Raw genomic sequence first — 17969 nt, 5'->3', positions numbered from 1 at the left:
CTAACTCGTGCCGAAAAAAGGATCTTTGATGTGCCGAAGATTAGAGCATGCATTTAATTTAGAAAGCCGATAATGGGGACTTTGGACACTTTTCATTTTATTAATATTTTAAATATTATAAGTTTGTTTTAGGATAAAATAAATATTTTATGTGTAATTGTGATCGATTTTATTAGCCCAAACCATAATCTAAATACACGTTGTTCAGGTAATTTGGTTACTAAACTAATTAAAATGTAGCTCCATTGTGCTTAACGTGCTAAAAGTGTCGATAATAGGTACATTTACCTTACTTATTTTTTTTATACTTCTTGAATATATTTTAAATTTCAATAAATATATAAAAAAAAATAGGTAAAATAACCTTTTAATTTTCATCGCATATCGATATTTAATAATATAAAGGATATTTTATTGAAAAACGTACACCGTCCGAATAGATGTGTCTACAGCAAGTTTTATGGAAATAGCTAAAGTGGGGGACCCATCGGTTAAATATTCTAAATTACAGTATTATATATAGTATCTAGAAGATCTACCTAATCTACATCAACTTCGCAGTCCCACGCCCCATGTTTTGATATATTTTCTATAAAAATTGGTCCATTGTTGAATTGAAACTTGGTTCTGGGTTCATTATATAGAGAAATTATATGTAAAAGTTTCCCGAAAGGTGAAATTTAAATAGAAATATACTTATACGTAAACGAATACGTATTTTGAAAAATGATTTTTTCACATTTTATGTTGGATTTCAAAAGGGTGGCACAACCATCGTATCCATCAGGGCGGTCAACTTGAAAACAAGTAAATTCTTTAAAATTATTATTATATTTTCCCGGTTTGAAGCAGGTTTCAGATAATAGAGTTATAGTGAGGCTGTTCTGATGGAGTAAATATTCTAAATTATCTATATTATCATTTGCTGAACGACAATACGTTCATTTTATTTAGGTCTGCGAATTTAATGTTAGATTTTGGTTAAAATGGTTACTACTTAACTGAATTATATCAGCTTTTGAAATATTGAAATTATTATTTTGTTTACTCAAATTAACAATTGTAAAAAACGATTCTAAAATGACATTTATTACAGAAGAATCTAACTCTTCTGGATTTTTGGAACTAGGATTTTTTGGACGGGAAACTATAGATATTTGCTTTATAGCTATATCAGTTGGGTCCGGACTATTTGGCGTCTACCTTTTATTCGGCCTACTGATGTTTGTGTGAGGATTAAACATAAATTTAGCAAAATTGGTCCTAAAAATACTAGCGTATGAATTCTTAGGTACTTTTTTAAACCTATCGTCTCTTTTATTAACTTTTGTCGAGTGAATTCTGGGAAAGCGCTTAAATTCGTGGTCAAGTGATTCGTCTTGCAACTGAAACATGCTTGTGTGAACTCAACTTTCGTACAATTCTTAGGATTATGAGGTTCTTGGCATTTTACATCTTGGCTAACTCCTACACTGACTTCGTAAGTGACAGTATCTAAGAAAGTTAAAGGATAACAGAACTTTCTGCATATAAACTTCGACTTCTTTAAGAATCTTGATAACTACATAAGGTTAAGTCTGCGATTACAAGGTAACAATAAAATATTTAGTAGGGACATATTCGACAATTTTTTCCTCATTTATAATTTTTTCTACTTTACGCGTAATTCTTGTACCGTTTGCAATTTCAAATATGCAATGACTACCACTGTTGTATTTTTTATATACTCTTCCCAGAAATCTGTGTCTATGTCCCTAATAACTCCTTGTATATATAAAATTAATTTTGGAATATACAGATCTAAATTATTCAACTAAATATTTCCAGCGTTTTGTTTTTAATTAAATTATTTGCAGTTTTATAATCTTTGCATTTGACTCTTAGTTTTATTTCGGCCGATAGCGTCTATACATAAAATCATATTGTCTGCTTCGGGAAAGTTAGACCAAATAATTTCAAAAATCTTTAAGAATTTAGTTTACCTTTGGAGCGTCAACGCACTAGGCAGCCACTCAAATCCCGACGGAGAATCCATGGTTGCGGCAGCCACTAGAATGTACCTGTTGCACCGGCAGCCCCCAGCCAAAGCCAGCGAAGATTCTAAAGGGAAATGAATATGGCTGCCTTCCGACTCCGCGCACTTGTGTCATCCAAACCTACATCCAACGTTTTTAAAATGATATTTGGCACCGGAAAATGAATTTGGGAAGTTAAGTGATTTTGGGATAAGGAATTGCGATTTGAGATATATCTTCTGAAGAATACAATGATCGACAAGGAAAAAAAACGAGGGTGGGAAGAAATTACTAATATAATTTGCAAGTGCGATTTACGAGACTATCTTCTTCAAGTGCCCTCTCCGCTACGGAGTTTGGCAATCATCATTGCTATTCGTATCTTTGAAACTGTTGCTCTAAATAATTGGTTAGATGTGCACTGGAACCAGTTTCTTAAATTGCGCAGCCAAGATACACGTCGTCTCCCCACGCTACGTTTGCCCTGAATCTTTCCTTGGATAATTAACTGGAGCAATCGGTACTTTTTACCTCTCATCACATGACCAAGATATTCCAACTTTTTTCTCTTGATGGTGATCAACACCTCCCGTTTTTTGTTCATTCACTATTTGTTATTTTGTCTGTCCAAGGTATTTTCAAAATTATTCTGTATATCCACATTTATTTCGAAGGCCTCTAGTTTATCGGTATTGCTCTTGTTTAAAGTCCAAGTCTCTACTCCGTACAGCAGTATCGAGAAGATGTAGCATCTAACCAATCTCATTTTCAGATTTAAGTTAATGTCATGACTTCCCAAAATGTCCTTCATATTAACAAAAGCAGCTCGAGCTACGAGACTATAGGGTAAATAATTATGGCCTCTTACACGTCCATATCGCTTAAAGAACGGACATAACTGGTCGTCAATTCTTTGTCCCTTAAACTCCGTAGAGCTATTTTCAACATAAACATAATACAGGCCTAGATGCCGCTATTATTGTAGGTAGTTCAACAAACGATATTGCGGCCGTTGTTACAACGACACAAATTTCACAATTTAAGACACACCATAAATTAAATTAAAATAATAGGCGGTTCACTGGAGTCTAGATTATCGCTGTACCGAAGGCTCTTCTATGAGAACTACTACGGAACTGAGAACTAAAATAAAATAATATAAAATAAATTAAATAAAAAACCATCGCTCTGTGCGTAGACGATAAGAAATCTATGCTTCTCCTCCTCGGTCACTCCAGGAGTGCCACATTCCGTTTTTTTTTTTTAAGAAAGAAAACATCAGATATCAATGTATATGTAATTTTTATTTATCAAATAGCACATATAACATTTATTTTACTATATGTGCCTATTTCGTACCAAATATTTGATTACATTTTCATTAGCAATTCAAATATAACCAAATACAGATACTAAAGCAGAAATTCCATAAAAACAGATAAAACTTATGATTTTTGTTGTTATTTATGTATCTACCACTCTACATTTCCTCAATTTGATTTTTTATGCTTTGATACATATGTTTGGTTTATCTCTTTTTATCGAATTAATACCTAAGACTGCAATTTTCCTAACGTTTGGAACTGGAACTGTACGAATACAACGGAAACGCTGTAGAGCTTTCTGGGACATCGTCGTCAGATTCGGTTTCCCCATCGGATTCAAAAGTGTTATCGGGAATATCATAGAGACGGATCATGGGCTTATTTGGATCCTTCATGATCAAATATTTTCCATCTTTCTGCTTCATGACAATATCCACGATGCACCTAAAACACGTTTTTATTAAAACTTCAAAGTATTATAAATTAAAAATCATCTATTAGTGTTAAAATGATTTTTGCCTCTTGTCGACATGTATTGCAAATTAATTTTATTATTATTAATTCGTACTGGAAATCGAAAACAAAAAAAAAGTATTTTTATTACAATTCATTATGGTTTGTTTCACTAAATAACATTTTCAGTGAAAAACACGCCACAAGAAGTTTTAACGAGAAAAAGTTTAATTTTTCTATATTTTATAGGCCTAGGGTTTACAGCGCTTATCTGATGAGAGAAAATAAAAATTTAACATACCTCAGAATACCCCAAGCATTATCCATGTTCAAGTTAATCTGTGTAGCGAACTCGTGTGGTTTATATTGTTGCGTTCCTAGAATAACATGTTTGCTATTATCTCTGACGTGAGCACGAGATACATAACCGAATTTAATTTGGTCGCTTCCAGCCAGAAGTGCCTGGACAGTCCATTTCGCCAGTTTGCAAGCATTATTGCGGAGTTCGTTAGCTAGAACGGCACCTCGTTGGGTATCCAGTTTTTGGCGCCATTCAACTCCGTTGGCCAGTTTAGAATCCCATTCGTTTAGTGCCTTTATGGTAAGGAATTGGAGTTCACCATTAGGAGATTGGACTACGGCATCGTGTTCACAACGAGCAACCAATGTCTAAAAAACGTGATGTGTAAAATAGATCAAAAGTGCTTGAATGTAAGTTAAAAGGAGAATTGAATATGTTAAAGAGAAAATAATACTCACAATTCCTCCTCCAAGATCCCATTTGCGGTATCTATAAGCAACGCTAGCAATTTCTCCCTCCTCCTCTTCTGATATGAATGGGTTTGGATCATCAAATTTGTATCGTGGTTCATTTGCACCTATTTTCAGTACCTACAAAAAGATATTGCTTAAAATAAATGATTAAATAGACACTCACCGCCAAAACGGTAGAACGCAATATGTAACTACCTAGGATTACTTTGCAAACTCTGTTCGCAGAAACGGTTACCCTTACATAGGCGGAAGTAAGGAACAGGCTCCTTTATATTTTATTACAATAACAGAGTTAGTGTATTCCAGGAAAAGATTTATGCAATCTTGCATTGTGCAAGAAAATTTATTATAAAGACGGCTAGTCAAGCGGCTATGGGGGATCTCAGAAGTCATAAAGTAGACTCTAGGCTAGTATCCCTCCCTCTTCCTCATTCCTCCATTGGCTGTGATCCTGTGCCATATGGACGACTTCATGTAGGGATTTTCCCACCAATGTCTTTATTTGTTCTGCCCATCGTGTTGGAGATCTTCCTCTTAGTCTTCGGCCTTCTACCTTTCCTTCTACTACCAATAGTTCCAGGTCCCCATTCTTCTAGCTATGTGCCCGAAGTAAATTAGGTATGCTCGGTTTGCTTTTTTAATACCTGTCTTTTATATGAAGCTCTTCCATAATGGACAGGTTGGTTCTATTTTCTGTCCAGGGCGCGCGTAGAATTCTTCTATAAACCCTTATTTCGAATGCTTCGATCTTATTCCTATGGATTTTTTGAGAGTCCATATTTCAGCTGCGTATGTAGCAATGAGAAAAATAAGGGCACTGACTAACCTGAGCTTAGTATTCCTTGTTATTGTTTGATCTTTCCATATTGTAATCAGTTTAGTTGTTGCGGTTCGGGCCATTGCTAGTCTACGCTTGATTTCTCAGGAGCAATCTTAATTATAGTTATTTAAAGAAATAGGTTCTTCAATATTTACAAAGTAAACTAAATGAGTATCATTAATCTACTAACACTGTCAGCACATAACATTTCAATTGTAAGTCGTATTGCCTCAATGTAAAGGGACGGGCAAAGCAGCTAGTAATGCTCAAAAATAATTACATTGAATTCTTGAATTAGGCTTAAGTTTAATTCATTAATTCCAATAAGAAAACGCAGTATAGCTCGCTGTACTACAATGTTTATTTTTACAAAAATATACTGTAAAAAAAAAGGATATTTGAAGTTTTCTCTTAAATACAGTTATAATTTTCGAATGTTACTTACTTGTTGGCTGAAATTGTGGTTAATGAATGTAGCTTCCAGAGCCAAATTTCTAGGTGAATTTAAGGAGTTGCCATCATCTTGAGGAGGCTCAACGGATGTTTCATTTACAGTCAGTAAATCAAATTCTGTGTTGTCTCTCTTGTCAAAAAATAGTTTGTCGCCTAAAAAAATGCGTTTAGATATATTGCTGAAATATTTCTATACATTGATTGACAGTGAAACATTTTTGTAACATTCCCAATATTCATAAAATTTTGAAAGTCGTTATTTATGTACACCAAACAAAGGAAGAGACGCAAATACTATAAGGACAATTGCCAAACGCACTGATCTAGCTACTAAGAAGTGCAGTAACATCCTGTTGGATTAATATTACAATTTATACAAATTAGACCAGTGAGTAATTTGTTTTAAGTAGACTCAGTGTTACATTCTAAAAGGATTAGCACCTTGGATGTGTTAAGGGGCTATACATCCATGTATAATTGGTTGCATATGCCTGTTATACACCTATTTGATTCCGTGTATTGACGGTTCTCAGTTCTAGGGGAGTTCCATTTTGGCTTGTGTGTCATCAGTGTTTTGAACAATACAGCCCACACTTCGTCAATCGACAATGTTTTCTGAGTATTATATTTTAGGATTATTTTATTATTTTAAGAATAATTTCATTTTTTCTACTATTGTAAGTTATTCAAGTATATGTGAGAGTTGGATCATTGGAGCATATTAAATTTGTCTGTTGTTAAGTTTTTAATGAAGAACTTTCTCATTTATGATAATACAGTAGACTCCCTCTTAACCGGCCACCTCCGGACCAGAGCCTGGCCGGTTGACCAAATGGCCGGTTCATCCGATGTTCAGGCATTTTCATGAGAAAAATCAAGTACATATGTACATACATATATCAAACACATGTACAGGAAGGTGTATATTAATAAAGATCACGGAGTATACAGTTGAAAAATACTAATTATTTCTACATATATACATATTTAAATATTTTACGAACTTGTTTTAAAAAAATCGGTAACTTTCTTCTATTTCTTGACATTAAGTAAATTTTTAAAAACTATATCTCTCCATTTTTAAAAAACCAAGACGTCTGTTAAAGATGACCCAGGTTGTTGTTCAATATACTTCAATGGCACCTCCATTGCAGCCCTCGCTTCGATGTGGCCGACCTTTTCATCATCATTAGTCTCCTCATTTTCATAGGGCTCTTCATGTGTTGCTAGTGTAATTATTTCGTCGTCTGTCAAAAATTCGTTTTCAAGTTCCTCGTCACAGTTCATCCATTCTTCAATATCTTCGGCCTGCAATTGGACATTTTCGGATAACGTTTGGAGATCTTGAAGAATAGTGGTAGAATTATCTTCTTCGTATGATTGTTGACATTCAACAAGTTCCTCATGTTGGTCCAAAGTTTTCGCCAAGACTTAACGAAAGTAGAAGCGGGAATTTCTTGGAAGGCGGAAGCTAACATGTAAATTACGTCCATTAAGTTAATTTTTTTGATGATATCAATAAGATTGAGATCTTCACTTTCTGCGCATTGTAAAATTTTGGACAGTAATTTATGCCTGTATCGTCTTTTCAAGCTTTCAGTCACCCCTTGATCCATCGGTTGCATCAAGCTTGTCACATAAGGAGGAAGAAAGATAATTTTTATGTCATCTGTCTTAAATGTTAGGTTTCCAGGATGAGTTAGAGCATTATCCAGAAGTAGGACTGCTTTAGTGGGAAGATTTACTTTACATTCTTTGAATAGATCAGCGCTCATCCATGCTGATTTTTGTGATCTGTAGAATACGGGGAGGGACGATAGATGTAAATTTTTAAATGCACGCGGTTTAGCGGACTTATCAACAACGAAAAGAGGAATTTTGTATGTTCCTGCTGCATTTGAACAAACAGCAACTGTAATGCGCTCTTTATTCTTTTTAAATCCAGAAGCCGATTTTTCATAACTTCCCAAAAATATTTTTTCTGGAAGCATTTTTAAATTGAGACCCGTCTCATCCATGCTATATACTTGTTCAGGATTTAATTTTTCCATTTTTATAATTTCTACAAACTTGGAAGTAAAATCAGTTGCACCTGAAGCGTCCGCGGACATTGTTTCTCCACTTACGTGTACATAATTAACTCCATGACCTGCCTTCCAGAAGTCAGCCAACCTTCACTTGCAATAAATTCGCCTCCGTTTATAATTTTGCTGTGTATACATAAAGCCTTTTTGATGATCATCTCATACGCAAAACAATAGGAAGGGGGAGTGGTCAGTTAATACGACAGCCGGTTAACACGACGGCCGGTTAATGCGGGACCGGTTAAGAGATAGTCTACTGTAGTTGTGTGGATTTTAAGTATAGTAAAGTATAGGGGAATTATTGATATTTCTTTTGAACTAAGGGTGTGATGTTTGTTGATGTGTTATTTTTTGAGTTGTATAACTAGTATTTGTAGTAAAGTTTATTGATTGTATGGCTCCATCTAAATTTAAGGTTAAACATTTGCTTTCTGAAGAGTTAGCTTATGAGTTGAAAGTGACAGGACTTAAGATACCCCCTACTGTTGAGTTAAAAAGGTCAATTTTGCGGGGAGCAAAACATCAAGAAGATACTAATAGAAGTGTCTTGGATAAAACAACTGTTGTTATGGACTTTAAGAACTAGGAACTAGGAAGTTTAAGAACTAGGAAACCGCTATTCAGTCTACTTGTCAAGATTTAAAGGTAAAAATTGATGAATTTTCTGGAAATACTAGCTGTAATAGTTGTGTAAGGCTCTTGTCTAGGATATCACATGTAACAGGTCATATTTTAAAGTTAATTTGTCAAAGTGAGGAAGAGGAAGTAAAGAAGTCTGAATGGTTAAAATTTAATGTTAAAAATTTTGGTTTAGAAGGTGTTTTGGTTGAGAAAGCTGATAGTGAGGTAACTTTGGCTCAGTCTTCTCCCATTCCTAGAGTTAGTCAAACGTTTAGTAGTTAAAAGTCTTTTCCGGTACATAAGTTGCGATTACCATTTCGTGAGGACGACAAAAGTGAATCTGTGATTGACTTCTTGGACCGGCTTGAATGACTGTGTGAACCACGAGATATTAGTGAGACACAACTTTTCTTGCATGTTAATATGAATTTTTCAAGTAAGACAATAAAGTGAGAAAAAATTGAAGATGTGGTAAATACTGACGTTGTAAAAATATTTTAATTAAAATTTTTTTCAAGCAATCTTTTTTGTAAAGAGTCAGTTCTGTCTGTTTCAATTAAGTGCCACTCATTTCAATGAAATTAAGTTTCTTATCTGTGAAGTGGTCCGATACTGAATAATGAATTACTGTCGAAAGCCGAGATGTTCAACCAAAAAAGAATATGAATCTGGTGATTTTTCTAGTGACATTATTGGGTGTGAATCTGTCTTTTAAGTTTACTCCTCCTAGTTTAAAAACGGAGTATTAATCCTTTCTGTCAAATCTTATAAAATGGCAAGACATATCCAAGCAGATTGATAGTAATCTGCACTACTATGTAAGTCTTTTTTTAATTCCATTTCTATGATATTAATCATTCTGTGTAGTTGGTCAATAATAATTAAACATGTGCAGAAATGTGTTCTTTTTTTCTTACGCTTAAGATGGTGAAGCTTTATATGTATTGTTTGTTATTTAGAAAAGAATATTCATAAAACACTGTGTACTTCTAAATATAATTAAAATCAAGCAAAAAGTAAAAATTCGAAGATTTCTACTACTTGTTCGAAACCAAAATGTCTTTTCTATAATTAAAATCGTTTATATTTGCTTCACTGAACATTTCTACGCGGAGTGTACATGCAACTGCAATACTATACTATCTCCCTCAGTCATAACACCTTAGAGACAAATTGAAATTAGCCAAATAGTATATTGTAGTAACATGAGATGTTAATGATGATACTATTTTAGAAATTACTACTCTGATTACTCTTCATAAATAAATTAATTTAGAGCTCACGAAAAGTACAATGAACAATATTTTTATAAAAAAAACCTTTTCTCATTAGAGCATATTTACAAATGTTTCACATTTAAAATAGACATTACATTTTTATCACACGTTTGCTTCACTGGAAATTACAGAAGTATCTAAGCATTACTTACCTATTTTTTCAATAACAATATCCCAAGAATAATTGGAACGAGTACAACACATTATGGTGGCCAAAATTGCATCTGTGGCATATACATTGCCTTCAGTTTTTGTCAATTTTCTGATAACGGGATCGTCTGTAGTAGTAACCTAAAGTCAAAACAAAAAGTGGTAAATAATTTACGTTTCAATTGATTTTTCTTTTAATAAAGAAACAGGCATGTTTTCTGAAGATAGGGAAAAATAGTGAATTGGAAAAAATACATATTATTAACTTATCTCTTTGATAAAATAGGAAACAAATATCTTTATAGAGCAGTATGTAATACCAATATTAATCAGTGAGTAATAAGAATAATGTGGAAGACCACAATTAACAAAACAGGTCTTTCCCAAATAAAAGAATCATTGTGTTGGATTTATGGATGATATATTTATTATTAAGTCACAATTAAGCATGTACATCTAAAAAATTAGAAAGAAAGCAAAAGAAATATACATACACAGAACAGGAATATAAGTATAACAAATATTTCCTGCAATATATGACTTGAACGAATTAAACAGATTTACATTCTTTTCGAATAAGATATAAAATGGGAAAGACCTATAGTCACTTGAGAAGAATGGAGAAAGATGTATGTATAGTATTAGTAATTTATAATAATATAAAAACTATGTACAAGAAACGCCGCCAAAATGATGAGATAGTTGGCAATCTACTTCCCAAAAAATATTACAGATAACAATAAAACACTTAAAACTTTTGTTTTCGAAACTTCCAAAACACTTATTAAAATTTTTATTTTTTTATCACTACAGCCGTTTCGGCAGAGTGCCTTTCTCAAGTGATTATTTTTGGTATGCCTTTACACCTTATGGTCTTTAACTGAATAAGTTGAGGAGGGGAGAACTGGTTTATGTCAAGGTGTTCATTAAGAATAGTCTATATTTTTTAATTTGTTAATTTCAATAGATTCTAATAATGATAGCTTAAGGCCTTTATTTTGAATGTGAAGAATTTTAAATTCGTCATTAAAAGAATGATTATGATCTAGAAAGTGAAGTATGTACATAGAATCTAATTTTCTATTATTGAAAGCCATTTTGTGTTCTGCTATCCGTTTGTTAAAGGTTCTACCCGTTTGACCAATGTAAGTTTTTGAGCAGTCGCCACATGTAAGTTTTGCATACACCACTGTGTAAGTGCTTTTTCTTTTGGCTTTTAGGAAGTCCAATTACTCATTTTTAATCATAAAAGATATAAAAAACAAAAGTGTTTAGGTAAAAGTTAAAGCATAGCTAGGATCACCATTTTGACAGGTTAGAAAAAACTTAAAAATCTTCTGAACTAACAAAATCAAAAACATAAAATAAATGGTGAAAGTTAAGTGAGGGGAAATAATTGACCAAGCTGTAATTCCAAAGCTTGTAGATATAAATATACTTACAGTATGGAAGATCCTGTTCACACTTTGTAGAGCCTTCTCATTTTTAACATTGACACGATCATAAGATTTATCGTAATATTCCAGTTCACCACAGCACAAAACATCGTCACCTAAAAAATAAAAAAAAAATATCTAACAACTTTGCCAAAGTCATGTTACAGAGGATAACAGAAGTTTTACTTTCTTTATATGGGCATGTATCGGTTTTCTTCTTTTGCAGATATGACTGGTGCGTGACAAAGTTGCATCAAGCTTTTTTGTAATTGTATCAAATTTTTTCATGCAAAATATTGAGTAGAATTGAAAAACAAAATCAAAATTTAATACATTCAAATTTGTAATTTGGAATATATGAGTTAAATCAAATTAGTCATCTTTTGACCCTTTCAATATGAATTGAATAAATCTGCGGGACAAAACCTAGGCAATCCACTGTATGTGGGTGGGAGACGAACACCAATTATTTTGCTATAAATAGGTAACAAGCGATCCTTCCATTTATTTTTTGTTACTGTAAGTCAGTGATGAAATCAAAGTATCAGCATCCAATGTCGAAAAAAAAAATGTAGGAATATTATTATAATTAAAAATTTAATCATAATATTCCTACATTTTTAATATTAAAAGGTCGGTGTGTACAAAACAGCTAATACTAATAATAAAAAGAATATCTAAGAGTTTTTACGTCTTTTGATAACCCTAGATCTTTGGCGAAGGGCAAACAAGAAGAAAGAATTATGTTTCATTTTTAATAGATTTTATACATTTTACAACTGACAGCGATATATATTTTAGAGAAGAAATAGTCACCCTTAAGGTTTGGTTCAAAATACGAAATCTGGCAGCTAAAGCAAACATTATACAATCCATGGCACGCTTTAGCAGTATATTTCAAAGATGATTCTCTTGAATCTAAGAGTTACGGGATATCTGAATTAGAGAAAGTTTATATAAATTTTAAATTTCTGTGTCCAACAAATACCTCTTATTTTTTAGTATCTACATGGAGGAGCTTAAAAAAGGTGAGGAAGTTAAGTCAATTTTTTTGAGAATTAGCTATCTGTCAATGTGAAAATACATGTTTCAAATGGCTCCGTAATATCTCTCAACTTTTGGGTTATTACGAGTGCCTTAAAAGCAAATCAGTAGTGAATGTATTAGTACGAGATTCCACTGCAAGATTACTACGTTCATAATAGTAGTTAACCAAACTCACATTTTTACATACATTTAAGAATAGGAGAATACATTGATAATAAGTTGGCAGTCAAAAAGTGGTCATGACGTGTATGCTCATGACATGTATACATGATTTTTATAAAATTAAAGATAAATTTTTTAATATGATGATATGAGGTTGACTTGAAAAAATGATCGCCAATTAGGGTAGCCAGCTGTTAAAAACGTGGGGTATCAAAGTTAAAGTAAAAGAGAGCTAGCACGCAGTGCCACTGGTTTAACATGTCTAGTGTCAGTTGTGTAAGTTTTTAAAGCATGCGTCGATAGATAGTATTAATAATATACATATGATCTTCACTTGTCAAACCAGTTGCATGTTAAATCTATTTTACTTTATCTTTAATACTACCTGGCAACCCTAATGTGTGTCCATTTTTCTCAGGCAACCTTATATCTTATACATATGAGATAAATGATAATACATCACATTTCTAAACATAAATAATAATCGTTATTGTATACAATGTTAAAGAAAATATTTGTTTCATTGTTTAAAGAGTTCTATTTGAATGAGAGCACCAAGAACTTGATAAAAAGATGGTAATCCGAAAGTTTCAGTGCTAGGGTCTATTTTCTTACTATTTTCTAAGTAATATTATTAGGAGTAAAGAAAAAACTGAGATACCACAAATAAATATTTAACAAAGGTATTTTATATAATGCAACTAATATGAATTATATTAAAAGAACAAATATTCTAATGTAAAGTACTTTTTCATAAATATCTTTTTTAACTCACCATCCTTAATTCCTGGTAGAGACAACTTTCCAAGTCTGGGGAAGTCCATTTCTTCAATAGTACTCCAGTCTGGTCTTACAGTAACTGATGCATCCCTTATTTTTATTTGAGGCTAAAACAATAATTATTGACAAATTATTATTATTATTATTATTATTATTATATTTACAATAAGCCAATATTCTGCTGCATTTACATTGCTAAATGTAATATACAAAATTCTTTCTGGTATAATCTACAATAGATTATTAGAATACTCCGAAAATATAATTGGTGATTATCAAAATGGATTCAGACCAAATAGAGCCACTACAGATAACATATTCATACTAAGAACGATACAAGAAAAAGCTTATGAATACGACATAGACCTATATAATATGTATATAGACTTTAAACACGCTTTTGATAGTGTGAATAAAGACAGAATGCTGGAAGACCTTTGTAATCTAGGTATACCTAAGAAATACATTAGCCTCATAAAAATGACGTTGCAGGGTTCAAAAGCCGCAGTCAGAGTAGATGGAGAACTGACTCCCCTATTTAACATCAACATGGGAGTAAGACAGGGAGATACCCTATCAACCATGCTATTTATATATTTATAGTTCTTGAGGCAGTCATCAGAAAAACCAATATAACCGGCCATATAAACACCAAATCAGTACAAATTACTGCATATGCAGACGATGTAGCCATCATTAGTAGGAATAAGCCACGACTAATGGAAGTGTTCAAACAAATTGATCCTGAAGCAAGAAAAAGAGGTCTCAAAATAAACGAAGCAAAAACGAAGTATATGACAGTCAAAAGAATAACTGACAATGAAAATAATATTACAATAGACAACTATACTATCGAACGAGTGGATGCCTTTACATATCTCGGCACAGAAATCAATCAGAAGAACTCCGTAAGTAGCGAAATTAATGCATGTATTTCCAGCGGGAATCGTACATACTATGCTAATAAAAGATTGATGACATCGAAATTATTAGACAAAAGAACCAAAATGACTATCTACAGAACACTGATTAGACCCGTAGTAACCTATGGATGTGAAACTTGGGTAATGACGAAAAAAGATGAAGCCCAACTCAGAACATTCGAGAGAAGAATACTGAGGAAAGTATATGGCCCGGTACAAGAGTAAGATGGCACATGGAGAATCAGGAGAAACGACGAGGTTAATAAGTTAAATGAAGGTTATGACATTGTAAGATTTGTGAAAAGTCAAAGACTGTCATGGCTGGGACATGTGCAGAGACAAAGCGATGCAAAAACAACTAAGAAAATGTTACAATGGATGCCCATAGGAAGGCGAAAGAAAGGAAGGCCCAGAACGAGATGGTTGGATGACGTGGAAGACGACCTGAAAACAATGAACATAAGACAATGGAGAAGAAGGGCACAAGAGAGATCTGAATGGAAGGACATAGCCAGACAGGCAAAGACCCATCCAGGGTTATGATGCCAAAAGAAGAAGAAGAAGAAGAATATTCTGCTGCATGAATAAATATTAAAAGTTACAATAAAAAAATAATCACAGCCTGATTTGACCACTCTAGGCTAGTTTTTAGATAGTATACACCTCTAGAATGAAAACATACTTTTCCTGTAGTGAATTAAACAGATCTGTAAAGTTAGAAAAGAAAAAAGAAAGAAAAAATTTATTGCTAATAACTAACTGCAACTAATATCGAAAGAAACAAATATTCATTTGTTCGTGTTTTATGTAAATCTAAAAAAATATATATACCAGATTCCATAAAATAATATAATAAAAATGTACTGTTTCAAAGCATATTTGAGGCATAAAACATATACATAATAAGGACAAGGCAATACAGCAAACACAAATTTGTGATTTACTGACGTTTCATTTGTAGCTAACTTAACTTTAACATTCTCTATACTTTTACTGTTTTGACTTTATCTTGTATTGTATGCTTTCGCTATTTGGCAAACATTTTGCCACAGCTGCATGCTTAGGAAAGCTAAGGAACATGTCATATCAGAAACGCTTTAAAAGTCTTGGGAAATTCCTTAATGGAAATAAAATATGATATACTTACACGACCTTGCCCCCATCTCTTAACTTGACTCCTCTTGTATGTGTCCCTTGTCTTAACACCCTTACCAAGGGCTTGCATGCCGCCACTTTGGACATTAGCTCTACCACCCCTTCCACGCAAATTACGTTGATTAGCACGGAATCTACCTCGCTGGTATGGAGGTTTCTGAACTCTGGTAGTGTCAACCAAATGGAAAGTGCTTTCATCTTCATCATGGTAATATGCATACTGGCTACCTGAGCCAAATTGGGAAGCATATTTATCTGTCAAAACAGAAACCACATTTAACATTCAACACAATAAACAAATCATTTTTAAGAATTAACAACTTCGTTTATTTCACCGGCGGTAAGTTGCGTATATACTCCCATTTTTATTGAGGTTATGTTTTAACATATGCACCATTAATTATGTTGTATTATTACAATGTATATAGACTTACTAGCATATTTTTTATCTTGAAAAGCAGCCCCAGTCCAATCACTAATCTTTCCTAGCCGGTCACCTTTACTGAAGGGTTGATAAGGCATATCCTTAAACTGATCTGGCACTTCACAGGGTCCCCATCCAGCTTGATTATCTTGAATTACAGGTGCCACGAAGTGCGGAGCCTCTCCTCCTGAGCTATAATCGGTCATAGTCATTACTTCACTTAATTAATTAATAACAACCACCTAAAACACTCCAAAGCCTTAACTTAAATTGCCTTGAAATTGGAAAAGGTTCGTGGATGTATGTCATCAAGAAATGACAAGAGTGACAGTGACATTGACGCTTAGTTGACAGAAGTTGTAAACCAAAAATACTGATTTTAGACAACCATTTATCGAGTGTAAAGTATTTTCTTTGCCTAACTCACGCCACAGCATAGAGAACATTTTTTTCTATGCCTGGCTCACGCCACCGCTCACACTTAAGTAAATAATATGCCATAGTAAAGCGATGACTACTATTTACGATGATATTACAAATTTTAGTTACAGATAAATAAAAAGAAACTCAAGTTTTTCTAGCCCTCCGAGTTTCCTGTCGTGGTGAAGAGGTTCTTTTCTTTAAACTCGTTAATTCTGTAAGGTGAGCACGACCGAAAGAAAACTAAGAACGGTTCAACTCCGAGTGTCAGTCAACACCCAAAAAGAATGGACATTACGATAAATAATTCTAATGAAAGCCCACCAATTCTGAAAGTCGAGGTGGAATATGCCATTAAACAATTAAAAACTAACAAGAGCCCTGGACCTGAAATACTGAAATTGATAATCTTGATCTGTTACTAATTTTGTTTATTATAATTTACAAAAAAAATTGTACGAAAAGAAATAGTTCACAACATAAACGGATGTTTTCTTATACTTTGTCGCTTTCAAAAAAAGCATTTGATCACGAGATCATAATAAAATATTTTACAGAACAATACTTAAATGATTAAGACCTCAGATTAATAAGAAACGTATATTGGAAGCAAAGTGCCAAAACTAGTAATGATGATCAAACATGCAGAAATAATATAATTAAAGAAGTAAGGCAGGGTTCTGTATTGTCTTTTATGTTGTTTAATCTTCACTCGAAACTGCTATTTCAGAAAGTCTTGGAAAACTTGTCTACATAAAAAAATAATAGAAAACAAATACAATATATCAAGTTGACATTGTTCTACTAAGACAAAAAATAAGATAATGGTAATCCAAAAGAGGCAGAGATCTTTACCTATAAAGATAATTAGAACAGGTAAACCATTACAAATACCTTGACTGTTGGATTAACTACAAGCTTGACCTAAAACAAAAAATCAAAGTGAGAATTGCTCAAGCTAGAGTTAGCTTCTTTAAGATGCGTCGTCTATTCTGCGATACCTACACACATATCGATATCAAACTAAGATTAAAACTTGTAAAATGTTTTGTTTGGCATGTTGTTCTCTATTGAGTCGAAACGTGTAGGTAGGTACTCTAAAAATATTCTGATTAAGTTAAAAGCATTCAAAATGTGGCTGTACTGGAGAATTTTAAAAATTCCTTGGTCTGCACGAAAAACAAAAGAAGTACTAAAGAAGTAAATATAGATAAACAACTATTGAGGACGACTAAAATAAAAAAACATGAGTTATTTGGATCGTTTGCTACATAACGAAAAGTACTACGTTCCTAAATTGATTAAGGATAATATAGAGCAAAAACGAGATATTGGAAAACAAATTGTCATAGCTGCATAATATAAAAACTAGACGAGACTATAATAGACTTTGAAGAACTTATGTGTACAGCTAAATTAATGTTTGCCACCATAACCGCAATCCTCCAATGACTGAGACAACACATGAAGAGAGGAAGGTTACATCTGTTTATTTTTATTGATAATAAATAGATGTATAAATTAATTTTGGCAACAGCACCAGTAAACGTTGCATACGTCTCTTAGCCAAAAGAAACATACCTAATACATTGCATGCTTTATATTTGCAACATGTGTTGCTGTACCTTAGGTACACTTTATTGAAGTTAT

General features: G+C 33.0%; 1 protein-coding gene across 1 annotated transcript; it reads right to left on the bottom strand.

The window, feature by feature from the left end:
- Positions 1-3300: 3300 nt before the first annotated feature.
- eIF3d1 (eukaryotic translation initiation factor 3 subunit d1) lies at positions 3301-16223 on the bottom strand. Its single transcript, XM_072530297.1, has 9 exons — positions 15910-16223; positions 15468-15730; positions 13393-13504; positions 11415-11524; positions 9975-10113; positions 5833-5993; positions 4553-4684; positions 4095-4462; positions 3301-3784 (listed from the first exon to the last, which is right to left on the bottom strand). The coding sequence occupies exons 1-9, from the start codon at positions 16109-16111 to the stop codon at positions 3586-3588; spliced, it is 1686 nt and encodes a 561-aa protein (XP_072386398.1). The 5' UTR covers positions 16112-16223; the 3' UTR covers positions 3301-3585.
- Between the last annotated feature and the right edge of the window lie 1746 nt (positions 16224-17969).

This window comes from Diabrotica undecimpunctata, chromosome 4 (genome assembly GCF_040954645.1).
Source record: "Diabrotica undecimpunctata isolate CICGRU chromosome 4, icDiaUnde3, whole genome shotgun sequence".
Lineage (NCBI taxonomy): Eukaryota > Metazoa > Arthropoda > Insecta > Coleoptera > Chrysomelidae > Diabrotica > Diabrotica undecimpunctata.
The sequence above is the reverse complement of the archived record's forward strand: the minus strand, read 5'-3'. Positions and strand labels throughout refer to the sequence as shown.